Consider the following 27,788-nt stretch of genomic DNA (forward strand, 5'->3'; position numbering starts at 1 on the left):
TCGTTGTTGGTGTGCATCTGTAAGTTGTTGTTCATATGTGTATGTTTGTATCTGTTGTGAATATATATTTTTATTTTAAGGCCTCTTGACAAGAGAGATACAGCCCTGCTCTTAGACCTTAGAAGGCCTTTTGACTAGAGAGATACAGCCCTGCTCTTAGTGTTAGAAGACCTTCTGACTAGAGAGATACATCCCTGCTCTTAGTGTTAGAAGGCCTTTTGACTAGAGAGATACAGCCCTGCTCTTAGTGTTAGAAGACCTTCTGACTAGAGAGATACATCCCTGCTCTTAGACCTTAGAAGGCCTTTTGACTAGAGAGATACAGCCCTGCTCTTAGTGTTAGAAGACCTTCTGACTAGAGAGATACATCCCTGCTCTTAGTGTTAGAAGGCCTTTTGACTAGAGAGATACAGCCCTGCTCTTAGTGTTAGAAGACCTTCTGACTAGAGAGATACATCCCTGCTCTTAGACCTTAGAAGGCCTTTTGACTAGAGAGATACAGCCCTGCTCTTAGTGTTAGAAGACCTTCTGACTAGAGAGATACATCCCTGCTCTTAGTGTTAGAAGGCCTTTTGACTAGAGAGATACAGCCCTGCTCTTAGTGTTAGAAGACCTTCTGACTAGAGAGATACATCCCTGCTCTTAGACCTTAGAAGGCCTTTTGACTAGAGAGATACAGCCCTGCTCTTAGTGTTAGAAGACCTTCTGACTAGAGAGATACATCCCTGCTCTTAGTGTTAGAAGGCCTTTTGACTAGAGAGATACAGCCCTGCTCTTAGTGTTAGAAGACCTTCTGACTAGAGAGATGCAGCCCTGCTCTTAGTGTTAGAAGGCCTTTTGACTAGAGAGATACAGCCCTGCTCTTAGTGTTAGAATACATTTTGACTAGAGAGATACAGCCCTGCTCTTAGTGTTAGAATACATTTTGACTAGAGAGATACAGCCCTGCTCTTAGTGTTAGAATACATTTTGACCAGAGAGATACAGCCCTGCTCTTAGTGTTAGAAGACATTTTGACCAGAGAGATACAGCCCTGCTCTTAGTGTTAGAAGACCTTCTGACTAGAGAGATGCAGCCCTGCTCTTAGTGTTAGAAGGCCTTTTGACTAGAGAGATGCAGCCCTGCTCTTAGTGTTAGAAGACCTTCTGACTAGAGAGATGCAGCCCTGCTCTTAGTGTTAGAAGGCCTTTTGACTAGAGAGATACAGCCCTGCTCTTAGTGTTAGAATACATTTTGACTAGAGAGATACAGCCCTGCTCTTAGTGTTAGAATACATTTTGACTAGAGAGATACAGCCCTGCTCTTAGTGTTAGAAGACATTTTGACCAGAGAGATACAGCCCTGCTCTTAGTGTTAGAAGGCCTTTTGACTAGAGAGATACAGCCCTGCTCTTAGTGTTAGAATACATTTTGACTAGAGAGATACAGCCCTGCTCTTAGTGTTAGAATGCATTTTGACTAGAGAGATACAGCCCTGCTCTTAGTGTTAGAAGACATTTTGACCAGAGAGATACAGCCCTGCTCTTAGTGTTAGAAGGCCTTTTGACCAGAGAGATACAGCCCTGCTCTTAGTGTTAGAATATATAGTCTAGCTGTGCACCTCCTCTTACCCTCTCTTCTCTGGGGGAGAAGACTAGCCGCCAATCCTGATTTGCAAAGAGCTCTTGTTGATCAGCTCCTTTGTTTTAGTCTTTCGTCATTTGTGCCTGGGCAACAGTAACCATGGACAGGAAACGAGAGCCCTCGTTGATGAGTGGCACCACTGATGAGCTCTTTAGATCTCAGTAGTGGAGGGCCAGAGAGTGGGCAGTATTCTGCATCCGTTACTCCCCCCCCCCCCCCCCCCCCCCTCTCAGGTCCTGGTCTCATCTCACCTCTCAGGTGTCCTGGTCTCATCTCACCTCTCAGGTCCTGGTCTCATCTCACAGTGGGAGCCTGTTGTTTACTATTAACTTGAGCCCGGTTGCTTTCATCTAGTGTTTTTATTTATCTTTTCACATCAGCGATCATGAAGAACAGGACACAAAGGAAGGGACATTTTGGTGTTTTCCAGACAGAAAGGGAGGGTGCGATAGAGGGAGGGAAAGAGAACAATTTGAGAGCCTGTGTAATGGAGGGGAGGGAGGGGGGAATGTAGGGAGATGGTGGAATAAGGAAAATAAGAAAGAAAGGGGGGTGGCAGGGCAGACCAAAAATACTGGGATTTTGTATTGCTTTGTGTATTGCCGTCTACATCACAGCTGAACAGAGACCGAGACCAGATCATCTGTCACAGAGGAACATAATGACATTCTGGTGCCTCTCAAATCTCTAGGCATTCAAAATATTCCCCCCACCCTTTCTGCTAAATCTACCCCCCACCCCCCCCACTGCCCACTCTGCTTACACACACATTTGGAATATGGTAACCTTTGCAGTCTGTTTTGCTTTCAAGGCGGTGGCCATTTCTAATTGAAATGAATTCTATGCTTGTCAGCGGGAAGAAAATGTCCTCCTCTATTGTCCCGGGCCTTTGTAGCTCCCCTCCTATTCCCTGTCCCTCCATCAGTGATTTTTAATAATAAATCTGTAATTTGTCATGTGGTCCAGCGTGCTGCGCTGTGTGAGGGGGCTGTGTGGGTTGGTGTGTGCATGCATTTATGTGTGTGTGTGTGTGTGTGTTTGGCGTGGAGGAAGTGAGGGTTTGTCTGGGAGGGAATAACAGGGACTCACACAGGGCGTTGATTCATGCAGCCATCGTGGAGCACAACGGGAACATTGGTTTCCAAAAGGCATTTTTAGGAACTGCTTGTAGCTCCCTGCAGAGACCATCAGTCACTCAGTGTTCTGCTGAATACCGGGTGGAGGCTTTGGGGATTTCAGAGTAATGTGGGTTATAAACATTTGACTCTTAATATTTCAAGATAAATTTGATAATTTAACATATAATATAACATATGCATTTAGCAGATGCTTTTAAAGGGACTTACAGTCGTGTGAAAATGCATTTTTTACGTTTTAGATTTTTTTTTTAAATTTAGTAATTCAGTTAAGATGCAGCTAATTACTGACCGTCTTTTACCTTCAATTGGATTGTTGTTCATTGTCATCTAGTGATGGATTGACATTTGTAGGCTAATGTTTTTACATAAAGGTATTGTAACTCCCTTTGTCCACTGGGCTTTGTGCAAGGCAGACGTAGAGGGAGGGGCTGGGGAGGGAGATGAGTTGCTAATGGACTGGCAGTAATAGGGTAATGGGGAGTGTGTGTGTGTATTTAGGGGGTGGGGATGTTGGGGGGGATATCACTAGATTACAGGGCTGGAGGGAGACGAGGTGGGGATGGGTCAGTAGAGATTGATATCATTAAAACAATGACCCTGTCAAGGAGACTGAACTTCCAGGGGGGTGGTATAGGGTAGGACCTATGGGGGTTGGAGAGGGGATGGGGGGAATTGCTGTCTGAATGTTTAATAAATCAATGCAGGTCAGCTCTTAGAGCCAGATGTAACCCAGATGGTATATCATAGTGTTATGTGTGTCTGTCTCCTAGTGGGTGCATATGTCACCTCTAATGAAAGTGGTAGAGCAGAATGATATGACCTCTGTTACGTACGCCTCTTGGAGGAGGGAACGCAACACCCTGCTACAACTCAACTCCCCGGGGAGTGAAAAAAAGGTGATGTGATTGTAGGTGCGGGTAAGGGTGACAGAGGCAGAGAATATTACTGTTTACAGGGAATTTATTCTTCCTAAACACTCCCAAGGTGCCTTGCCCTTCCCCCCCTGGGAACAAATGAAACAGAATGTCACCAAACTCAGTGAACAATTTAAATAAACAAAAAAAACACTAAGTCCTATGGCATACACACACCTCTGCAGGAGCAGCTACAAAACACTAAGTCCTATGGCATACACACACCTCTGCAGGAGCGGCTACAAAACACTAAGTCCTATGGCATACACACACACCTCTGCAGGAGCAGCTACAAAACACTAAGTCCTATGGCATACACACACCTCTGCATGAGCGGCTACAAAACACTAAGTCCTATGGCATACACACACCTCTGCATGAGCGGCTACAAAACACTAAGTCCTATGGCATACACACCTCTGCAGGAGCAGCTACAAAACACTAAGTCCTATGGCATACACACACCTCTGCAGGAGCGGCTACAAAACACTAAGTCATATGGCATACACACACCTCTGCAGGAGCAGCTACAAAATACTTTACAACACTTTCTGCCCAACAACCAACACAGCAAATACAAAGAAGCTCTCTCTCCTAACACAGGAACACTGGCTTTTCAAGCTGCAGAAGGAGTCGGTAATTGCAGACAGCTGTATCCCCTGACGAGAGGGCGGGGTCAGAGCTCCAATTAGTGATGGGCCGACCAATGAGGTACTTTGGAATCCAGGAAGCCATTTCCTGAAATACACACACATACAAACCCACAACACAGAAACTGGGGAACATAACAATCTCGTATTGGCCCCAGGCACAATGACAACTAGCTGGCCTGTGATTTGGAAGAATACCCCTACTCACACACACACCTGTTCAAATAGCTCTGCTCCTTCACACACCTTCCATGTTAGTCCAAGGGGCTGGGTTTGATAGGCTGATAGCACTTTATACAGTACATACGGCTGGCGTAAACCCTCTACATTTTCTCCATCTTCCATATCTACCTTTTCACTCCCCTCCACCTTAACAATAGGCCTTTTGTCTGTTGCCTAATTACCAGGCTGTGAAGCTAACGCAGGCTGGCATACAGAACCCTGTCTTTATAATCTGTTTGATTTTATATTCAGACCCACAACAACAATCACTGGCAAACGACTTCAAAAGACGGTGAGGGAAATAAAGCGTGCGGTGCATACGAATAAAGATAGATGATTATGTTGTAGCGAGCAGGGCAATTGCTGGAGATCAATTTCTAGTGATTTAATTTGGAGGGAAATGTGGCGTTGTGGCGTGGCACTGGAATGTGTTTGGCCTACCGTGGCACTGGAATGTGTTTGGCCTACCGTGGCACTGGAATGTGTTTGGCCTACCGTGGCACTGGAATGTGTTTGGCCTACCGTGGCACTGGAATGTGTTTGGCCTACCGTGGCACTGGAATGTGTTTCGCCTACCGTGGCACTGGAATGTGTTTGGCCTACCGTGGCACTGGAATGTGTTTGGCCTACCGTGGCACTGGAATGTGTTTGGCCTACCGTGGCACTGGAATGTGTTTGGCCTACCGTGGCACTGGAATGTGTTTGGCCTACCGTGGCACTGGAATGTGTTTCGCCTACCGGGGCACTGGAATGTGTTTCGCCTACCGGGGCACTGGAATGTGTTTCGCCTACCGTGGCACTGGAATGTGTTTGGCCTACCGTGGCACTGGAATGTGTTTGGCCTACCGTGGCACTGGAATGTGTTTCGCCTACCGGGGCACTGGAATGTGTTTGGCCTACCGTGGCACTGGAATGTGTTTCGCCTACCGTGGCACTGGAATGTGTTTCGCCTACCGTGGCACTGGAATGTGTTTCGCCTACCGTGGCACTGGAATGAGTTTCGCCTACCGGGGCACTGGAATGTGTTTGGCCTCCCGTGGCACTGGAATGTGTTTCGCCTACCGTGGCACTGGAATGTGTTTCGCCTACCGGGGCACTGGAATGTGTTTGGCCTACCGGGGCACTGGAATGTGTTTCGCCTACCGTGGCACTGGAATGTGTTTCGCCTACCGTGGCACTGGAATGTGTTTCGCCTACCGTGGCACTGGAATGTGTTTCGCCTACCGTGGCACTGGAATGAGTTTCGCCTACCGGGGCACTGGAATGTGTTTGGCCTACCGTGGCACTGGAATGTGTTTGGCCTACCGTGGCACTGGAATGTGTTTCGCCTACCGGGGCACTGGAATGTGTTTGGCCTACCGGGGCACTGGAATGTGTTTGGCCTACCGTGGCACTGGAATGTGTTTCGCCTACCGGGGCACTGGAATGTGTTTGGCCTACCGGGGCACTGGAATGTGTTTGGCCTACCGGGGCACTGGAATGTGTTTGGCCTACCGGGGCACTGGAATGTGTTTGGCCTACCGTGGCACTGGAATGTGTTTCGCCTACCGTGGCACTGGAATGAGTTTCGCCTACCGGGGCACTGGAATGTGTTTGGCCTACCGGGGCACTGGAATGTGTTTGGCCTACCGTGGCACTGGAATGTGTTTCGCCTACCGGGGCACTGGAATGTGTTTCGCCTACCGGGGCACTGGAATGTGTTTCGCCTACCGGGGCACTGGAATGTGTTTGGCCTACCGTGGCACTGGAATGTGTTTCGCCTACCGGGGCACTGGAATGTGTTTCGCCTACCGGGGCACTGGAATGTGTTTGGCCTACCGTGGCACTGGAATGTGTTTCGCCTACCGTGGCACTGGAATGAGTTTCGCCTACCGGGGCACTGGAATGTGTTTGGCCTACCGTGGCACTGGAATGTGTTTGGCCTACCGTGGCACTGGAATGTGTTTCGCCTACCGGGGCACTGGAATGTGTTTGGCCTACCGGGGCACTGGAATGTGTTTGGCCTACCGGGGCACTGGAATGTGTTTGGCCTACCAGAGGAAGGGAGTTGTACTCGAGGCGAGGTGAAAGCTGCTGAACTGTTACTTTAGGGCCTAATGCAATCACAGCTTAGTACAGAGATATCTAGCTCCACACAATAATATAGGCTCTAATGTCTGGACTCTATTGTGAATTCTAATTTCTGGACCGAAGAATAGAATTGAGGCAATGCGAGAAAGCGAGAGGCTGGGGGGGGAGAGAAAGAGAGAGGGGGGAGAAAGAGAGGAAGAGAGGGGAGGTAGAGAAAGAGAGGGAGAGAGAGGGGGGGTAGAGAAAAAGAGGGGGAGAGAGGGGGGAGAAAGATGCACAGAGGAGGAAAGTGGTTGAACAGATAGAGATTGAGATAGAGCGATAGACAAATACCATCTATAGACTCCCTTTTTCGCAGAGATGAAACAAGCAATTTTTAGAGCATTACAGTCGGGATTATTTTGATGTATTTTCTTTCCCGTGCCCTGTTGATTTCTTCCCGGCAGTAAGTAAACTCCTTTGTGGCCATACTCCCTGCTCCCAGCCTGTAAGCACCTTCTTATGTAAACTGGGGCCGGAAGACCCCGCTGATTTGGAGGTCTTGAGCTGTGGCACGTTGCTGACCCACACAGGTCCTGTCTGGGAAAAGCCTGGCGTCTCAGAATCAATGGCATGGAGTATAACAACAGGACAAACAAGTGTTTCAGACGAGGGCAATGCCTTTTGCCAAAACACTGAGTTAAACTGCACCGCACTCAGTTGAAGTGGGAAAAGAGTTTCACTTTCGTTTTGTGGCTACCGTATCCTGCAAGCCTATTGGTTGATAAGCTTGTTTCTTATTAGTGCAGTCATGAACAGATTCCTGTCCACCCCACCTGAAGGGCAGTGCTCTAATAATGTTTTACAGCTTTTTCATTCTATTTTTTATTTAGAAATAATCTTATTGAATAATTTCATATATTTCATGTGATAAGGCCACACAGAGGGCCATAGATAATTACAAACACCTGTGATAAGAAGTAGCCCACTAAGAATGGGGTAGTTTGCTGGTTAACTTTGAAAGTTTCCAGTAATATACCCTCCATGTGGAACCCTAGACACTCCACACACCCTCTCTCCCATCCACACCCTGTATATTCTTTCCTTAGAAAGATTGCTTAACTAAAACACAAAAAATCCTCAAGTCTTGAACAACAAGAAAAAAACAAAAGAAAGAAAGGAAAGAGAGAGAGAAGTGTAAGGCTGCGTCAATGTCTGGTTTCTAAGAATCAACACACACACAGGCACAGGGGAAAGAGCTTAACCTTTGTGAAGCAGCTGTATGAAGCTGTAGTGCTGCCGAGCTAGCGTTAGCTTGGCTTTCTCAACGCGCCTTACCTTCTTCCCTTCATATTCCTCCCTGTTATCTAGGCCAGGCCTCTGAAATACACACCAGGCTCACAGATAAATCTGTCTGACTGTCGCCCGATGTGTTTGTGCTGTTTGATTTTGTTTTCACGATGGGTTTATTTTCCTGACGTGTGGGAGGGAGGTGAGCTTCTCCTAGATATTGCTATAAAACCCTCTTAGCATGTCTTATTTGAGAGTTGGGTGTTTTTCCTCGCTGTCCCATGTTTCTTGTCCAGATTTGAACTGGTACCTTAAACACACTCAGATAGCAAAGGCTAGGGACCAGAGGAGGCTGTTGGGAGAAGCTATAGGAGGACGGGCTCATTGTAATGGCTGGAACATAATCAATGGAATGGTACCAAACGAATCAAACATGGAAACAAGTTGTTAGACTCCATTCCATTGATACCATTTCAGCCATTACAAACAGTTGGGCCGTTAAAAAACAACAAATAAAAAACATCATGGGAACTGAAGGTTGCTTTTCAGTGTGGCTGGCTGAATCCTGCTCCAGGCTGAGGGGTGTTTGATAATCTCTTATCAAACAGTCTTTCTGCAGGCGTCTGGTCTGTATAGGATCCCTCACATCTCTGGCAGGTCCTTTGTAGTGCATCCATACGCTCTCTATACATCAACCTGGACTGTCAACTCTTATGTAGAGGACAGGAGCCGGTGCTTTTAGCCACACTGGGTTGAGTTTTCATAGCTTTTACCGCCATTTTCACTTCCTCTCATCATTCAGTATCTAGACAGGTCTTTCCTCTTTAACACTGCGCCACTTTTCTACCCCCATACCTCTCTCATTCATACACACAAGTACAGGTGTATAAAACACTATAGTGGCTAAAACGCTATAGTCTTGCATTGCAGTTTAGAGAATGTCGTGTTGACTAGGGATGTAACGTACACATATCCGTACCAAAACATTCGGTATGGGGATCTCGGTTCCGTCCGTACTGTGAATCCGAATGAATACATAAACAAATAATATTTACAAATGAAAAACACGAGGCCTATAAGACATGCATACTGCGTTGTAGGCCTATACCTCTTGAGTAAATCTGAGTTGAAATGTTTTTCTTCAGGCTATTCAATTATAACTAGAGTCAAAATTCTAATCTTAACTAGCGCATTTGAAACTGTCATTTTGTGAGGCGCAGCCCGGAACTAGTTTTGTACCATGGCGAATGGTGGGGTGGATAAACCAGGAGCATTCTCCATCATCGTTTAAATCTCCAGTTTGGGAACATTTTGGCTTCCCGGTAGATTACAACAGCGATGGACAGTTGTGGATAAAACATTAACAGTATGTCGCCACGGTCATCGAGAATAGCCTATGCAGCTGCCAACACCTCAAATATGTTGACACATTTACACCGACATCACCCTAGTATATCGGAGTCAGACGGAAACGCAAATAAACAACAACACAACATCGTCTCCGCTCTGCATTCAAGCAGACATTGGCAGCTGATTTTGACCAGGCCCAAGAAATTACAATAGCGATAGGTAGGCTATGTTTATTTGTTTTTACAGTCTTTGATTTATAGCCGCAGGTACGCTCCCATTCTCGTGGGTTGAGAATAGCGAGTTTCAGTAGGGGTTTCAGCACCTCGTGGGTTGAGAATAGCGAGTTTCAGTAGGGGTTTCAGCACCTCGTGGGTTGAGAATAGCGGGTTTCAGTAGGGGTTTCAGCACCTCGTGGGTTGAGAATAGCAGGTTTCAGTAGTGGTTTCAGCACCTCGTGGGTTGAGAATAGCGGGTTTCAGTAGGGGTTTCAGCACCTCGTGGGTTGAGAATAGCAGGTTTCAGTAGGGGTTTCAGCACCTCGTGGGTTGAGAATAGCGGGTTTCAGTAGGGGTTTCAGCACCTCGTGGGTTGAGAATAGCAGGTTTCAGTAGGGGTTTCAGCACCTCGTGGGTTGAGAATAGCAGGTTTCAGCACCTCGTGGGTTGAGAATAGCGGGTTTCAGCACCTCGTGGGTTGAGAATAGCGGGTTTCAGCACCTCGTGGGTTGAGAATAGCGGGTTTCAGTAGGGGTTTCAGCACCTCGTGGGTTGAGAATAGCCCGTTTCAGTAGGGGTTTCAGCACCTCGTGGGTTGAGAATAGCGGGTTTCATTGGCGGTTTCAGCACCTCGTGGGTGAAGAATAGCGGGGTTCAGCACCTCGTGGGCTGAGAATAGTGGGTTTCAGTAGGGGTTTCAGCACCTCGTGGGTTGAGAATAGCGGGTTTCAGTAGGGGTTTCAGCACCTCGTGGGTTGAGAATAGCGGGTTTCAGTAGGGGTTTCAGCACCTCGTGGGTTGAGAATAGCGGGTTTCAGTAGGGGTTTCAGCACCTCGTGGGTTGAGAATAGCAGGTTTCAGTAGGGGTTTCAGCACCTCGTGGGTTGAGAATAGCGGGTTTCAGCACCTCGTGGGTTGAGAAAGGCAGGTTTCAGTAGGGGTTTCAGCACCTCGTGGGTTGAGAATAGCGGGTTTCAGTAGTGGTTTCAGCACCTCGTGGGTTGAGAATAGCGGGTTTCAGTAGTGGTTTCAGCACCTCGTGGGTTGAGAATAGCGGGTTTCAGTAGTGGTTTCAGCGCCTCGTGGGTTGAGAATAGCGGGTTTCAGTAGTGGTTTCAGCACCTCGTGGGTTGAGAATAGCGGGTTTCAGTAGTGGTTTCAGCACCTCATGAAAGTGCTCGAGCCACATTGTGAACTTCCCTCTTCCACCCATTTCAGTAAACAGCTAATACCTGCTCTATAGGAAGCCAGTGACTGGGCCAGTGCACCCCGTGTTGCGCTAACAGCCCATCACATTACCCAGAGTGGGAGATGTACGATGCTACAGCTACGCATCTGCCACTGGAGGAGGCAATGTCATGGTGTGTTTAAAACCAGGTCGGGAGTAGGAATTTACCACACACGACTGGGAAAAATCCACTTGAACAACCCCTTAATAACTGGTAGTTTATGGTTGACACGGCTTGTTGGCCATTAACCAATCAGTGTTTTTTCAAAGTGTTCAAATCACATGAATGTATCCAATTGGTATTTACGACTTCACTGGTAAATTCCCACCTCCCACATGGTTACAAACACAGCATCAGAGTGGAAACTTGAGAGGCCCAACATACTGTAACAATCTGGTCACAACAGGCAATGCAAGGAACATTGTGAATGTGGTACATTGTGAAGGGCATTTAATTTTCCTGCTGTACCAAAACGAACTAAACCGTGACCATACGTACCAAACTGTGGGTTTGGTGAACCGTTACAGTCCTAATGTTGACTAAATATAACTAGTTTATACCTGCACACTCCATTGTACACACCAAAAATATGTCTTTCAATTTATCCAACACGGATATTGGAAGGTGTCCTGATATTATTTATTTTTTTTACCTTTATTTAACTAGGCAAGTCAGTTAAGAACAAATTCTTATTTTCAATGACGGCCTAGGAACAGTGGGTTAACTGCCTGTTCAGGGGCAGAACGACAGATTTGAACTTGCAACCTTCCGGTTACTAGTCCAACGCTCTAACCACTAGGCCACCCTGAGTGATAGGGTGTCTTAGAGGGTCTGTTCCATGTCCTGCCATGTGGAAAAACCCAGCACTGTTGCTCCTTCAGGACCAGATTCTTCCACTTCAAACGTTACATTCAAATGTCCCTATCTCCTTCCACCACACCAGGAAGTCCTAGGGCTCAGTCATATCCTATCCGGACTATAGAAAGGCCGATCGCGCTCCCTCCTCCTCCTCGACCAGTTGATTCTTCATTGGGGAAAGGTTCTGCACTTTTCCTACCACATTGGACTTATTATCTACGTATCTTATGGCCTTCTCTTCTCTCTTCTGATCCCAGCTCATCTGATTTCTCCCTTGTTTCAGAGAGTTGATGTTGTTGCCTCTCACTTCTGTTTTCTACATGGTTGATCTTATGCTTACTCTGATGTAAAGCTAAAGTTACCTTGTCTTTAGATTGTCTTTAGCCTCTCTCACAGATTTGTCCTCTGTGGTTTCTTCCCTCCTCACAAGTCAAACAGATGAGCTTATTGTCCATCTCACAGAAGAGCTTCAGAGTTTCTCCACGATCATCTACTCCTTTTCCCCCCTCTCTTGTCACACTATGTTCCTCCATTCTCAGCTAGTCTGCCAGTCTGTTGGTCTGGAAGTTTCTGTCTGTGACTGGAGTTCAGCTCTCATTGCCGTGTTGGGGTCAAGCATTCAGGCTTTGTTGGAGGCATCTCTTGCAGAATGTGTGCTGACAGCTGAGAGACGCAGGCTTAGTGAGGATTCTGTGCAGATTATCTGCGTTTGTCTTATTTTTGTCTTATTTTTCTATGTTGTCGACGTGAGAACCAGGTTTGACCGTGAACCAAATTTAACATTGAACTAAGTGCCACTCACAAACACACACACACACACACACACACACACACACACACACACACACACACACACACACACACACACACACACACACACACACACACACACACACACACACACACACACACACACACACACACGCTCTCAACACACTCTTAAATTCCTCTCCATTCCTCCTCCTCAATTCTTTATATCTGATTTATGGATTCTATCGCTCCTCTGAAAAACTTTCTTCCCCCACTGAACAGAACACAGCCAGGGAGCATCCATTTCCTGTCTCTCTCCCCTCCACTTCCTGCCATGGGGACCAGCCTGTGATGCGTTCAGAGTATGCCAGCTCTTTGAGACGCTGTCACAGTGGTGAGATTAGATTAGCACCCACCACCACAAGCCTAATAGTCCCTTTGTTTACATCACATCTCAAGATGGTGGACAGATCCTTCCATCTGTTAATGGCCCTGCCTCATCTTATCTTAAATGAGCTGCCGGAGACACATAAAGGATAGTGGGTCACAGGGCGTTTGGAGGGCGAAAGATATCACCCACGCTGATTAGTGGAATCTAAAACAGAATGAGATGAGCTGAGCAAAGCGGCCATCATTGCCTGCTTCAGCCCTCCAACAAAGCTTATCAACACCTATAATCAACATTATTTAGGTAATGGGGTGCCATTTCAGATGCAGCACTAGGCTAACAGAGACAGGATAATCACACCATACCAGGTTTCCCTTCATTGTTAGTGTAGTGATGTAGCTATACATTACATGGTCTCCTTCCCTGTGATGCTGAGAAGGCATTGTGAGGGGTAAATGGAGTGTGGAAATTGAACAACTTGGAGGTTCCTGACCTTCATCTGTTTTCTTGTGGTCCTCTGTTGCTTTGTTGTCACGGCGACGTGGCGAATCCCTGAGAGGCGTTCCGGGGGCTCTGAAAACATCCCAGGTCAGCCGAGTCAATCAGTAATCATGGTGGCACTTGGAGCGTGTCATTGGGAGAATGTCAGTGGCTCCGAGAGGAGCGCCCGGCTCCTAGAGCTTCCTGTCTTCTCTCAGGTGATCTTGGGAGGGACCTGTCCTATAGGATAATTCATATAAATCACAGCAGGAATGGGGAAAAATAACACCCGTTCTGCTTGGGCTGAGACAGGGCTGTGTGTGTTTGTGTGTGTGTGTGTGTGTGTGTGTGTGTGTGTGTGTGTGTGTGTGTGTGTGTGTGTGTGTGTGTGTGTGTGTGTGTGTGTGTGTGTGTGTGTGTGTGTGTGTGTGTGTGTGTGTGTGTGTGTGTGTGTGTGTGTGTGTGTGTGTGTGTGTGCGTGCATTCGTGCATTTCTCGTTTGTGGATATACTGTATGTATTATGCTCATGGCCTCACACCCTTTACAGTGCGGTAAAGGTCTTCTATATGGATGGCGTTCTCATGCCGCGTCTCAGCTGGCGCACGATTGGAATATGTACGTGTGTTTCTCTGTGTGTCAGCAGCTCTGTCCACGTTCAAGGGAGAATGTGTGTGTATGCATAATTATTTGCATTTGTGTGTGTGTGTTGTTTGTTTGTGTGTGTGTGTATGTGTGTGTGAATGCGTGTGTATTTATGCATGTATGCATGTGTGTGTTTGTCACATCTTCGTGTGGCACTGGGTATCTTGATGCATAAGTCATAATCATTAAATCCTTGAGGCAGATGTGGACAAATGCCCAGATTACTGTCACACACACACACACACACACACACACACACACACACACACACACACACACACACACACACACACACACACACACACACACACACACACACACACACACACACACACACACGGCGCTGGCAGATAAATTAACATAAATGGGATAAGGGTATAGGGATGGAGGTAGAGAGGGGGCCTCCCTGCGAGAGACATGCCCTGGCATCAGACTGTGTAGCGTGTGTGTGTGTGTGTGTGTGTGCGTGTGTGTGTGTGTGTGTGTGTGTGTGTGTGTGTGTGTGTGTGTGTGTGTGTGTGTGTGTGTGTGTGTGTGTGTGTGTGTGTTTGTGTGTGTGTGTGTGTGTGTGTGTGTGTGTGTGTGTGTAGGGATGTAGGTGTTATTTGTTACAGCTGTCGGGGAAAATATCTCTTCCTCCTCTTGTCCCATGATGATGTAGATTAATTTCTTCACACAGAAGACGCTTTTGAGACTTTTATTAATTTCCCAATTAGGTTCCTCTCGTGCATTGTGTGTCTGTGACTTCTCTTAGAATGTCAGGCAGTAACATGTTGGAACATAATATGGAAGTTCCGAGTGTTTGAAAAAGTACCCAATTGTCATACTCAAGTAAAAGTATAGATACCTTAATAATAGAAAGTTACTCAAGAAAAAGTGAAAGTCAGACAGTGTTTATTCTTACATATCAAAAGTAAAAGTATAAATCACTTCAAATTCCTTATAGAAAAGCAGACGGCAGGAACACACTCCAACACTCAGACATCATTTACAAAAGGTGCATTTGAGTTTAGTGAGTCCGCCAGATCAGAGGCAGCTGAGATGACCACGTGTTCTTTTGATAAGTCCATGGATTGGACCAATTTCCTGTCCTGCTAAACATTTAAAATGTTACCACTACTTCTGGGTGTCAGGTAAAATGTGTGGAGTAAAAAGTATATTACTTTATTTAGGAATGTCATGTTGTAAAAGTAAAAGTAGTCAAAAATATAAAAAGTAAAGTACAGATACCCCCCCCCAAAACTACTTAAGTAGTACTTTAAAATATTTTTACTTAAGTACTTTACACCACTGGAAATTCCTAATGATGTGAGTGCTGAAAGGTGTAGGCCTGATTGTCGCGCTCCTACACTTTGTGCTTCACCACACTATGTTCCTGTTGTGTTATAAGACCTTACGATGAGACACTATGGGGTCATCAGGGATTTGAACCCCCAGTCTGGCCATCCAAGGTGTAGTAGTACATCAACAACAGGTTACTAGCCTCTAGTTTCCCAAACCAGACTGGGCTAGGCCGTAGCAATCCTCACACTTCACTACAGTCATTCTGACTTGTGCTATTGTAACCTACATTACATGCAGTCACTGTAGTGAACATGTTTAGGCTAACATTTTTAGGCTAACTAGCCTCTCCCCAGACAGGCTAGGCCCCTAGCGATCCGCCTCAGACTGCAGTGATTCTGACTAACGCGCCTCTAACCTACATTTTAGTTTAGTGTCGTAACAAAGGCACAACGCTGATTAAACCAAAGCCTATAAATGAGGGAGAGAACAGGACAGTTACAGGCTTACTCTGCCATTTGTTAGTCCTAGTGTGTGTTATTCATCAGGCTAACAGAGTGGGACATTACTCTCTCTCACTCTCGCAAGAGGCGAGTGCTTTCTCTTGTTCAGGGTTCTCCCTGTCGAGAAGAAAGAGCTTTAGCTCTCCCTGTGACAGGCTCAAGTGCTCCAATTTTCCCCTGCCTGCGCCGCTCCGCTCTGAAAGAGTGACTGGAGAATGGTTTATATGGGTTAGGAGGCTGGCCATCTAACAACAGCCTGACTGGCTGCACTCTCTGGGCACTGAGACAAATGGACAGATTTAGGGAGGTATTTGTAAAAAGAGTCTAGTTAGCCTGTATGAACTGAACCTTGCCACCAACCACTTTGTAGTTGGTTTATTAGATAGTGGACCTGATTGTAAAACCTGACCTTGAGTTTTCCTTTTGTTTGTTCAAATCAAGACTCACTTAGCTTGAGTTGTCTGTATGACTTACTATACTAATCTGACCTCTCTCTCCCTCTCCCTCGCTCTCTCTCTCTCTGAGCAGCGAAGAAGACGTGTGCCACCACGGACTTTGCTTGTAAGAACGGCCAGTGTATTCCCCAGCGGTGGCGTTGTGACGGCGAGCCGGAGTGTGCAGATGCATCAGACGAGGCAGATGCTACATGCAGTAAGTTTCTTACACTCTCTTACACTTAGTAAATTTCTTACACTCTCTTACACTCGGTAAGTTTCTTACACTCTCATACACTCAGTAAGTTTCATTAACTCAGTAAGTTTCATACACTCAGTAAGTTTCATACACTCGGTAAGTCTCTTACACTCTTTAAGTTTCATACACACTTTTTTTTTTTTAATTGTTTTTATTTATTATAATTTTTTTTTTAATCCCCTTTTCTCCCCAATTTTCGTGGTATCCAATCGCTAGTAATTACTATCTTGTCTCATCGCTACAACTCCCGTACGGGCTCGGGAGAGACGAAGGTCAAAAGCCATGCGTCCTCCGAAGCACAACCCAACCAAGCCGCACTGCTTCTTAACACAGCGCGCCTCCAACCCGGAAGCCAGCCGCACCAATGTGTCGGAGGAAACACCGTGCACCTGGCCCCCCTTGGTTAGCGCGCACTGCGCCCAGCCCGCCACAGGAGTCGCTGGAGCGCGATGAGACAAGGAATCCCTACGGGCCAAACCCTCCCTAACCCGGACGACGCTAGCCCAATTGTGCGTCGCCCCACGGACCTCCCGGTCGCGGCCGGCTGCGACAGAGCCTGGGGGCGAACCCAGAGACTCTGGTGGCGCAGTTAGCACTGCGATGCAGTGCCCTAGACCACTGCGCCACCCGGGAGGCGTTTCATACACTCTTTAAGTTTCATACACTCAGTAAATTTCTTACACTCTGTAAGTTTCTTACGCTCAGTAAATTTCATACACTCAGTAAGTTTCTTACACTCTGTAAGTTTCATACTCTGTAAGTTTCATACACTTTGTAAGTTTCATACACTCAATAGTTTATTACAGTTTCATAAACTCAGTAAGTTTCATGAATTCAGTAAGTTGCATACACTCAGTAAGTTTCATACACTCAGTAAGTTTCATAAACTTAGTAAGTTTCATACACTCAGTAAGTTTCATACACTCAGTAAGTTTCATAAACTTAGTAAGTTTCATACACTCAGTAAGTTTCATAAACTTAGTAAGTTTCATACACTCAGTAAGTTTCATACACTCAGTAAATTGTATAAACTCAGTAAGTTGTATAAACTCAGTAAGTTTCTTATGCTCTGTAAGTTTCATAATCTCAGTAAATTTCTTATGCTCTGTAAGTTTCATAATCTCAGTAAGTTTCATAAACTCAGTAAGTTTCATACACTCAGTAAGTTTCATAATCTCAGTAAGTTTCATAAACTCAGTAAATTTCATACACTCAGTAAGTTTCTTATGCTCTGTAATCAGGAATATATATCTGTGTGTATATATGTGTGTGTATACATCTGTGTGTATATATCTGTGTGTATATATCAGTGTGTATATATATATATGCCCACCTCCATCCATCAGAACAAACCATGTCTACACACACACACGCGCACAAACACACACACACGCACGCACGCACGCACGCACGCACGCACGCACGCACACACACACACACACACACACACACACACACACACACACACACACACACACACACACACACACACACACACACAGAGAGAGACCACTGACCCTATACCTCTTGTGCCCCCCTGTCACAGTAAGACAGACCTGAGGTCACCTCTAAACCCTGTAACGGCATTCCACAGTGTTCCGCGCTACTCTCCCTTCCTGCTGATTAATTACCAAGGATTCACAGCGGGCTGTGCCCCATTTTTCATAATTACCTCCGGCATATGATCCGTGTACCGGGGCTCCATACTTGGGCAGCGCGGGGAGGCACCCCCCTGTTTATGACTTTTTAATGCAGTAGTAATGACTTAGCCATTGATCAAGCCATCCATAGGCATGACTGTACGGAGACGGCCGTGAGATGACAGCAATTTCTTTATAGCCATAACTCACCTGCCATTACCAAGGGGTGACGGCAGTATGCTAGACTCTATGGTAGGAGAATCATAGAGCTGTTATAAACTCTTATAGTCTCATAGGTCTATAAAACAATCATAGTCAGGGAACTGTCAACTGTGTGAGAAAGACATTCAGGAATTAATTACGGCCTATCTTTTTTTTTCTATTTTTCCCACCTTTATTTAACCAGGTAGGCAAGTTGAGAACAAGTTCTCATTTACAATTGCGACCTGGCCAAGATAAATTAAAGCAGTTCGACACATACAACAACACAGAGTTACACATGGAGTAAAACAAACATACAGTCAATAATACAGTAGAAAAATAAGTCTATATACAATGTGAGCAAATGAGGTGAGATAAGGGAGGTGAAGGCAAAAAAAAGGCCATGGTGGCGAAGTAAATACAATATAGCAAGTAAAACACTGGAATGGTAGATTTGCAGTGGAAGAATGTGCAAAGTAGAAATATAAATAATGGGGTGCAAAGGAGCAAAATAAATAAATAAATAAAGTAGGGGGAGAGGTAGTTGTTTGGGCTAAATTATAGATAGGCTATGTACAGGTGCAGTAATCTGTGAGCTGCTCTGACAGCTGGTGCTTAAAGCTAGTGAGGGAGATAAGTGTTTCCAGTTTCAGAGATTTTGTCGTTCGTTCCAGTCATTGGCAGCAGAGAACTGGAAGGAGAGGCGGACAAAGGAAGAATTGGTTTTGGGGGTGACCAGAGAGATATACCTGCTGGAGCGCGTGCTACAGGTGGGTGCTGCTATGGTGACCAGCGAGCTGAGATAAGGGGGGACTTTTCCTAGCAGGGTCTTGTAGATGACCTGGAGCCAGTGGGTTTGGCGACGAGTATGAAGCGAGGGCCAGCCAACGAGAGCGTACAGGTCGCAGTGGTGGGTAGTATATGGGGCTTTGGTGACAAAACGGATGGCACTGTGATAGACTGCATCCAATTTATTGAGTATGGTATTGGAGGCTATTTTGTAAATGACATCGCCGAAGTTGAGGATCGGTAGGATGGTCAGTTTTTCGAGGGTATGTTTGACAGCATGAGCGAAATAGGAAGCCATTTCTAGATTTAACTTTGGATTGGAGAGGGTATGTTTGGCAGCATGAGTGAAGGATGCTTTGTTGCGAAATAGGAAGCCATTTCTAGATTTAACTTTGGATTGGAGATGTTTGATGTGAGTCTGGAAGGAGAGTTTACAGTCTAGCCAGACACCTAGGTATTTGTAGTTGTCCACATATTCTAAGTCAGAACCGTCCAGAGTAGAGGTCAACCGATTATGATTTTTCAACGCCGATACCGATACAGATTATTGGAGGACAAAAAAAATGGTTTATATATATATCATACACACACACACACACATTTTTGTAATAATGACAACTGTAACAATACTGAATGAACAATGAACGCTTTTATTTTAACTTAATATATTACATTAATACACACACACACACACACACACACACAGCTCTGAAGTGACAATGATACTGAAGAGTCTGCTTAGGAGACAAATACTCTCAACTGTTTGAATAAAAATAGAGTTTAAGTTACCTGTGATGAATGTTGAAAACAAAAACTGTCATTTCTATATGCAGGAAATCCTATTTTAATAATGGGCATGGTAAGAATTGACGACCAAAGTGCGAGTCATAATTCCCATGACACCTAGCAAAATCTGAAAAGCGGTTCCTTCATTTATTCCATAGGATATTTTTAGATTCACTTAAAATAAGGTCTGTGTTTCGTGTAGGCTTACACCACCGTGCCAATTTTATAACTGTGTAGATATCCATAGGACAAGGTAACTCTGATCAATATTGGCTAAATATAAGCGAAGATCATTTTTTTTGTAGAGTGGATTTATGAAAATATTTTGACAAACGTTACCTTATCCTAGTGAGATTTACACGGGTATCAAAACGTTGAGGCGGTTTAAGCCTGCACGAAACACAGACCTTATTTGAAGTAGATCAAGACATTCTCTATGGAAGACATGAACGGTAAAATAACGAAGGAACCCCTGTCAAGTTCAGCCGCAAGTTATTACAGGAATTATAACGCGTCGACTATTTCTCTCTAAACCATATACCTTTGACTAATCCGGAAACTATCACCTCGAAAACAAAACGTTTATTCCGTTCCGTATTTTATCTAACGGGTGGCATCCATGAGTCTAAATATTCCTGTTACATTGCACAACCTTCAATGTTGTCATAATTACGTAAAATTCTGGCAAATTAGTTTGCAATGAGCCAGGCGGCCCAAACTGTTGCATATACCCTGACTCTGCGTGCAATGAACTCAAGAGAAGTGACACAATTTCACCTGGTTGATATTGCCTTCTAACCTGGCTTTCTTTTAGCTAAATATGCAGGTTTAAAAACATATACTTGTGTATTGATTTTAAGAAAGGCATTGATGTTTATGGTCAAGTACATATTGGAGCAATGACAGTCATTGATTGATTGTCTTTTATAAGATAAGTTTAATGCTAGCTAGCAATTTACCTTAGCTTACTGCATTCACGGCACAGGCAGGCTCCTCGTGGAGTGCAATGTAATCAGTGTTAGAGCATTGGACTAGTTAACTGTAAGGTTGCAAGATTGGATCCCCCGAGCTGACAAGGTAAAAAATCTGTCGTTCTGCCTCGTTCCTAGGCTGTCATTGAAAATAAGAATGTGTTGTTAACTGACTTGCCTAGTTAAATAAAGATTAAATAAAGGTGTAAAAAAAAAAAGATTTCCGATTGTTATCAAAACTTGAAATCGGCCCCGATTAATCGGTCGACCTCTAGTCCAGAGTAGTGATGCTGGACAGGCGGGCAGGTGCAGGCAGCGATCGGTTGAATAGCATGCATTTAGTTTTACTTGTATTTAAGAGCAGTTGGAGGCCACGGAAGGAGAGTTTTATGGCATTGAAGCTTGTCTGGAGGGTTGTTAACACAGTGTCCAAAGAAGGGCCAGAAGTATACAGAATGGTGTCGTCTGCGTAGAGGTGGATCAGAGACTCACCAGCAGCAAGAGCGACGTCATTGATGTATACAGAGAAGAGAGTCGGCGTAAGAATTTAACCCTGTGGCACCCCCATAGAGACTGGGAGTGTCTCAGTGACCTGGCATGGGCCTTCATATCCTCAAACAGTTGACTAGCTGCACCATTGAGAGCATCTTGACTGGCTGCATCACCAATTGGTATGGCAACTGCTTGGCATTCGAATGCAAGGTACTATAGAGGGTAGTGCGTACGGCCCAGTACATCACAAATCATAGACTTATTCTCTCTGCTACTGCACGGCCAGCAGTACCGATGCACCAAGTCTGGAACCAACACTATGTACAGTATACTGTTCTCTGCTTGCTGGTTAAAATGACAACACAACAAGGCAGATATCTCACTACTTGTCTCTCCTTGTCTCACTTCTTGTCTCTCCTGTTGTCTCTCCTCTTGTCTCTCCAGGTTTCTCTCCACTTGTCTCTCCTTGTCTCTCTTCTTCTCTCTCCTTGTCTCTCTTCTTCTCTCTCCTCTTGTCTCTCCTCTTGTTGCTCCTCTTGTGTCTCCACTTGTCTCTCTTCTTGTCTCTCCTCTTGTCTCTCTTCGTCTCTCTCCTCTTGTATCTCCTTGTCTCTCTTCTTCTCTCTCCTTGTCTCTCCTCTTGTCTCTTCACTTGTCTCTCCTTGTCTCTCTTCTTCTCTCTCCTTGTCTCTCCTCTTGTCTCTCCTCTTGTCTCTCTTCTTGTCTCTCCAGTTGTCTCTCTTCTTCTCTCTCCACTTGTCTCTCCACTTGTCTCTCTTCTTCTTTCTCCTCTTGTCTCTCCTCTTGTCTCTCTACTTGTCACTCCACTTGTCTCTCCTCTTGTCTCTCTTCTTCTCTCTCCTCTTGTCACTCCACTTGTCTCTCTTCTCTTGTCTCTCCTCTTGTCTCTCCTCTTGTCTCTCTTCTTGTCTCTCCAGTTGTCTCTCTTCTTCTCTCTCCACTTGTCTCTCCACTTGTCTCTCTTCTTATTTCTCCTCTTGTCTCTCCTCTTGTCTCTCTCCTTGTCTTTCTTCCTCTCTCTCCTCTTGTCTCTCTTCTTCTCTCTCCTCTTGTCACTCCACTTGTCTCTCTTCTCTTGTCTCTCCTCTTGTCTCTCCTCTTGTCTCTCTTCTTGTCTCTCCAGTTGTCTCTCTTCTTCTCTCTCCACTTGTCTCTCTTCTTATTTCTCCTCTTGTCTCTCCTCTTGTCTCTCTCCTTGTCTTTCTTCCTCTCTCTCCTCTTGTCTCTCTTCTTCTCTCTCCTCTTGTCACTCCACTTGTCTCTCTTCTCTTGTCTCTCCTCTTGTCTCTCCTCTTGTCTCTCTTCTTGTCTCTCCAGTTGTCTCTCTTCTTCTCTCTCCACTTGTCTCTCCACTTGTCTCTCTTCTTATTTCTCCTCTTGTCTCTCCTCTTGTCTCTCTTCTTCTCTCCTTGTCTCTTCTCTTGTCTCTCCACTTGTCTCTCCTTTTGTCTCTCTTCTTCTCTCTCCTCTTGTCTCTTCTCTTGTCTCTCTCCTTGTCTCTCTTCTTCTCTCTCCTCTTGTCACTCCACTTGTCTCTCTTCTCTTGTCTCTCCTCTTGTCTTTCCACTTGTCTCTCTTTACTTTTGTCTATCCTCTTGTCTCTCTCCTTGTCTCTCTCCTTGTCTCTCCTCTTGTCTCTCCACTTGTCTCCTTGTCTCTCCTCTTGTCTCTCCTCTTGTCTCTCTCCTTGTCTCTCCTCTTGTCTCTCCTCTTGTCTCTCTCCTTGTCTCTCCTCTTGTCTCTCCTCTTGTCTCTCCACTTGTCTCTCTTTACTTGTGTCTATCCTCTTGTCTCTCTCCTTGTCTCTCCTCTTGTTTCTCCACTTGTCTCCTTGTCTCTCCTCTTGTCTCTCCTCTTGTCTCTCTCCTTGTCTCTCCTCTTGTCTCTCCACTTGTCTCTCCTCTTGTCTCTCCTCTTGTCTCTCCTTGTCTCTCTTCTTCTCTCCCCTTGTCCCTCCTCTTGTCTCTCCTCTTGTCTTTATACTTGTCTCTCCTATTGTCTCTCCTCTTGTCTCTCATATTGCTCCTTCCTGCAGCACTGTAGGTAAAGGATAACTCCTCTATGGGTCTGGTCCACCAACAGAACAGCAGTAGCAATCTGGAGAAAAGAGCAGGGCTGGAAATGGTATAGTGTGTCGAGATGTGAAAATGAGCGACCTTGGGCTGCCGTTTAGGGGGACACACTGTGTGTGTGTGTGTGCGCGCGCGCGCGCGCGCGTGTGTGTGTGTGTGTGTGTGTGTGTGTGTGTGTGTGTGTGTGTGTGTGTGTGTGTGTGTGTGTGTGTGTATTTGTGATGGCAGGTTACACTCTCACCTAGGGATGTGACAAATGTAAAAAATAAAAAAATAAATGTTTAAACTGTCATTGTTTTATAATTTAAACGTTTTATAAAACATCTTAAAATTACGTAAATGTACAATCCATATATGGTAACCTTAACCACACTGCTAACCTTATGCCTAACCTTTACCTTAAATTGACTTATTTTGATGTTTTATTTTTTTCAATATAGCCAATTTTGACTTAATGGCTGTGGTAACTAGTGGAAACCCTACCAGACAGCACCGCTCGCCCCCAACCATTCAGTAACGATGGTATTAATGGCGTTTTAGGTTCTCTGTTGTGTGCCTCTCCTCCATGTTCTCAGTTGTCAGTATGTACTGCATGTCCCACTTCTCATCAATGTGATGGCTTTTTGCAGTGATGTATGTGTTCATAGACGTCCAACAATCTGTTATTAACGCCACGTATGGTGTTTGTGAGAGTTTGCGCTTTGTACTTGCAGAGCAATCATTGTTCAATTTCTCCATCAGGGTCGTCACGGTTGCCATTAGGGTATTGAAGCTGACATCTTCTACCATTGACAATGGCTGCATATCAACCGCAATCATTTCTGTAATCAGTGCTGGGATTTTCTCACTGTCCCTTATAGCAGTGCTGCCAACAACGGGTTGGGTCTCAGTGTGCCTCTCTTTCAGCATGGCACCCGTACTGCCTCTGTAGCTCAACTCAACCTCGCAAAGTTTGCATTTCATCACCTCTCATTTCACTTCTCAAAGTACTGCCACACAGCACTACGCTGCTGTCACTTCCTTGTCACACTCTCTGCCATTTTTCCAACTGTTATTAATGACGATGACATGTGGAGCACTTTATATCCGTGTCAAATCATTTGAAAGATGCATATCTCTTCCTACTTACAGCATTGTTGCTTTAGGTATTTGTTTAATTAACATTTTTCCCTTTATGAAGATGATCAGGACCTAAAAAAGGTTTTTGGTTGGGAATTTTTCTAAATGTTGACAATCCGAAATTCATTTAAACATTTAAAGGTCACACCTCTGCCAGTGTGTATTGGGTCAGCCACTGTCTTGGCTCAGAGACACTTCTAGAAGATAGAAGCCAGCAAGAGGCAGAGGACACAACACACAAGAGGTGCAAGAGGTGTCATTACAGTCCCTGGTTCAAGTCCACTCCCAATCTGGCGGTGATTGGGAGTCCCCTAGGGCGGTGCACAATTGGCAGTGTTTGCCGGGGTAGGCTGTCATTGTAAAATAAGATTTGCTTAGTTAAATATACTTCTTTTTTTTTTAAAGCTGAGGACAGGGGTTTGTCTGGGTAACAATCAAAACACGGCACAGCAAGCAATGTGTCTGTGTGTGAGTGAGCATGGCTTCCTGCCTGTGTGCATGGTGTGTGTGAGTGAGCATGGCTTCCTGCCTGTGTGCATGGTGTGTGTGAGTGAGCATGGCTTCCTGCCTGTGTGCATGGTGTGTGTGAGTGAGCATGGCTTCCTGCCTGTGTGCATGGTGTGTGTGAGTGAGCATGGCTTCCTGCCTGTGTGCATGGTGTGTGTGAGTGAGCATGGCTTCCTGCCTGTGTGCATGGTGTGTGTGTGAGTGAGCATGGCCTCCTGCCTGTGTGCATGGTGTGTGTGCGTGCCTGCGTACCTCAGGGCTCTGATGAGAGGTTACATACAGTTGAAGTCGGAAGTTTACATACACCTTAGCCAAATACATTTAAACTCAGTTTTTCACAATTCCTGATATTTAATCCTAGTAAAAATTCCCTGTTTTAGGTCAGTTAGGATCACCACTTTATTTTAAGAATGTGAAATGTCAGAATAATAGGAGAAAGAATGATTTATTTAATCTTTTATTTCTTTCATCACATTCCCAGTGGGTCAGAAGTTTACTTACACTCAATTAGTATTTGGTAGCATTGCCTTTAAATTGTTTAACTTGGATCAACCGTTTCGGGTAGACTTCCACAAGCTTCCCACAATAAGTTGGGTGAATTTTGGCCCATTCCTCCTGACAGAGCTGGTGTAACTGAGTCAGGTTTGTAGGCCTCCTTGCTCGCACATGCTTTTTCAGTTCTGCCCACACATTTTCTATGGGATTGAGGTCAGGGCTTTGTGATGGCCATTCCAATACCTTGACTTTGTTGTCCTTAACACTCCTGTCAAGTGTCAGTGTGCAGCGGTTAGGACAGAGTCATGCGCAGAACACAGAACTGAGTAAAAAGGTACTTTACTCGAGAAAATCACAAACAAATTCCATACAGGGACAAATATTCCAGCTCGACACAAAAGAGCGACCACTTAACAAAGAACAAACACGCACAAAACCATGTGGGAACCAGAGGGTTAAATAGGGAATAAATTATAACGTAATGGAAACCAGGTGTGTACAATCAAGACAAAACAAATGGAAAAAGAAATGTAGATCGGTGGAGGCTAGAAAGCCGGTGACGTCAACCGCCGAACGCCGCCCGAACAAGGAGAGGCACCAACTTCGGCGGAAGTCGTGACAACTCCAATAACTTGACTTTGTTCCTGAGGATGCAAGAAATTTGTGGAGTGGTTGAAAAACGTGTTTTAATGACTCTAACCTAAGTGTATGTAAACTTCCGACTTCAACTGTACATGTTGGAGATGTGAGAGTCGTGTGTCAGAGAGTGGAGGTCTACATAGGGTGGTCTTTTAAAGGCTACTGATGGCGAGGAGCTGCTCAACTCCTAGAAACACACACACATGCTGACTTTGCTGAGAATGAGGATGATTTGCAGCGATCAAGACTTTGTATCGACCTCAGTCCCCATATCAAAATAGTGTTGACTCTCGAACCCCTTTGGAGAAGCATATCCATTCACTGATAGGCAGTGACGTGGTCTACTCCAGCATATCATCTGACACAATTCACCAAAGCTCAATGCATATTTTACAGAGGTTCTCAAAATTGGAGAAATCAGACTAATAAGATAATTTATATTCTCCCAGTTTTCTGAATGCACATAGCCTGACCTCCGACGCAAAAACAGAAACGAAAAGCCCTTTGATCTCGTTTGATTTTTCAAATCCACATTGTCACTTCAATTTTACATTATTTTTTAAATATGAAATTCAAAGCGTTATCAAGGAGATATTCATATAATCTGGTGCTTGACTGTGGTTGGGCTGGGCCAAGGACTAGTGTGTTGATGGACAGCAGGCAGGGCAGAGCAGAACGTGTGTTAAGCATTAAGAGGAAGGTGATTCTGTGAGGCATTTCATCTGATTACTGGACTTCTCGTTAAGACTCGTTATCTCTAATCAAGGTCAAGTCACCGGGAGTTCTTCTCACACAGATTGATCCTGGAGTGTTGTGTGTGTGTGTGTGTGTGTGTGTGTGTGTGTGTGTGTGTGTGTGTGTGTGTGTGTGTGTGTGTGTGTGTGTGTGTGTGTGTGTGTGTGTGTGTGTGTGTGTGTGTGTGTGTGTGGTGGGGGGTCGGTGTGAGTGTGTGTGTGTATGTGTGTAAATGCTTATGTGTGTGTGCAAGTTTGCTCATCCCTGCTCAAGCTACAATTCTCTTCCTCTGCTGCTCCTCCTTCTCCTCCCTCGTTCACTCTCTCAGCTTTGATTAGTTTGAAATTAACGTTCCACTTTCACTCCCCTTGTCCACCCTCCAATCCGGCCGCCTGCCCGAGCCTGTGTGCCCCCTCCCCGATGACTCCCAGTCAGTCTAATAATGCATCTGATTGGATTGATTTCCCAGTGAAGGAATCAATGTGTGGCCCCAGAGGCCTCTGGCATCAGATTAAGTAGGGGCCTCCGACAGCGCATGAGTAGCGGACCCTTATTACAAATGTGAAAAAGAAACTAGCCTGGTGGGTGTTTTTAAAGAAAACTACTCTTTCAGAGTGAAGAGGTTGAAAGGTGGGTGTTGAAAGGTGGTGGGTGTTGATAGGTGGGTGTTGATAGGTGGGTGTTGATAGGTGGGTGTTGAAAGGTGGGTGTTGAAAGGTGGGTGTTGATAGGTGGTGGGTGTTGATAGGTGGTGGGTGTTGATAGGTGGGTGTTGATAGGTGGGTGTTGAAAGGTGGGTGTTGATAGGTGGGTGTTGATAGGTGGTGGGTGTTGATAGGTGGGTGTTGATAGGTGGGTGTTGATAGGTGGGTGTTGATAGGGGGTGGGTGTTGATAGGTGGGTGTTGAAAGGTGGTGGGTGTTGATAGGTGGTGGGTGTTGATAGGTGGGTGTTGAAAGGTGGTGGGTGTTGATAGGTGGTGGGTGTTGATAGGTGGGTGTTAAAAGGTGGGTGTTGATAGGTGGTGGGTGTTGATAGGTGGTGG

General features: G+C 45.4%; 1 protein-coding gene across 7 annotated transcripts in view; it reads left to right on the forward strand.

The window, feature by feature from the left end:
- LOC129810734 (low-density lipoprotein receptor-related protein 8-like) overlaps nucleotides 1-27,788 on the forward strand; it is a 358,998-nt gene that overhangs the window by 144,423 nt on the left and 186,787 nt on the right. For 6 of the 7 annotated variants that reach the window (XR_008752777.1, XM_055861532.1, XM_055861534.1 and 3 more), the window contains exon 3: nucleotides 16,112-16,234. The exons of the other annotated variant lie outside the window; for it this stretch is intronic. Coding sequence is in view for 5 of the 6 variants with exons in the window: in XM_055861532.1 (XP_055717507.1) it covers nucleotides 16,112-16,234 (123 nt within the window). In the remaining variant the exon portion in view is untranslated. The remainder of the gene's footprint in view (nucleotides 1-16,111; nucleotides 16,235-27,788) is intronic. 7 annotated transcript variants of the gene reach the window in all.

The sequence above is a fragment of the Salvelinus fontinalis genome, chromosome 14 (genome assembly GCF_029448725.1).
Source record: "Salvelinus fontinalis isolate EN_2023a chromosome 14, ASM2944872v1, whole genome shotgun sequence".
In the NCBI taxonomy this organism is placed as follows: Eukaryota; Metazoa; Chordata; class Actinopteri; order Salmoniformes; family Salmonidae; genus Salvelinus; species Salvelinus fontinalis.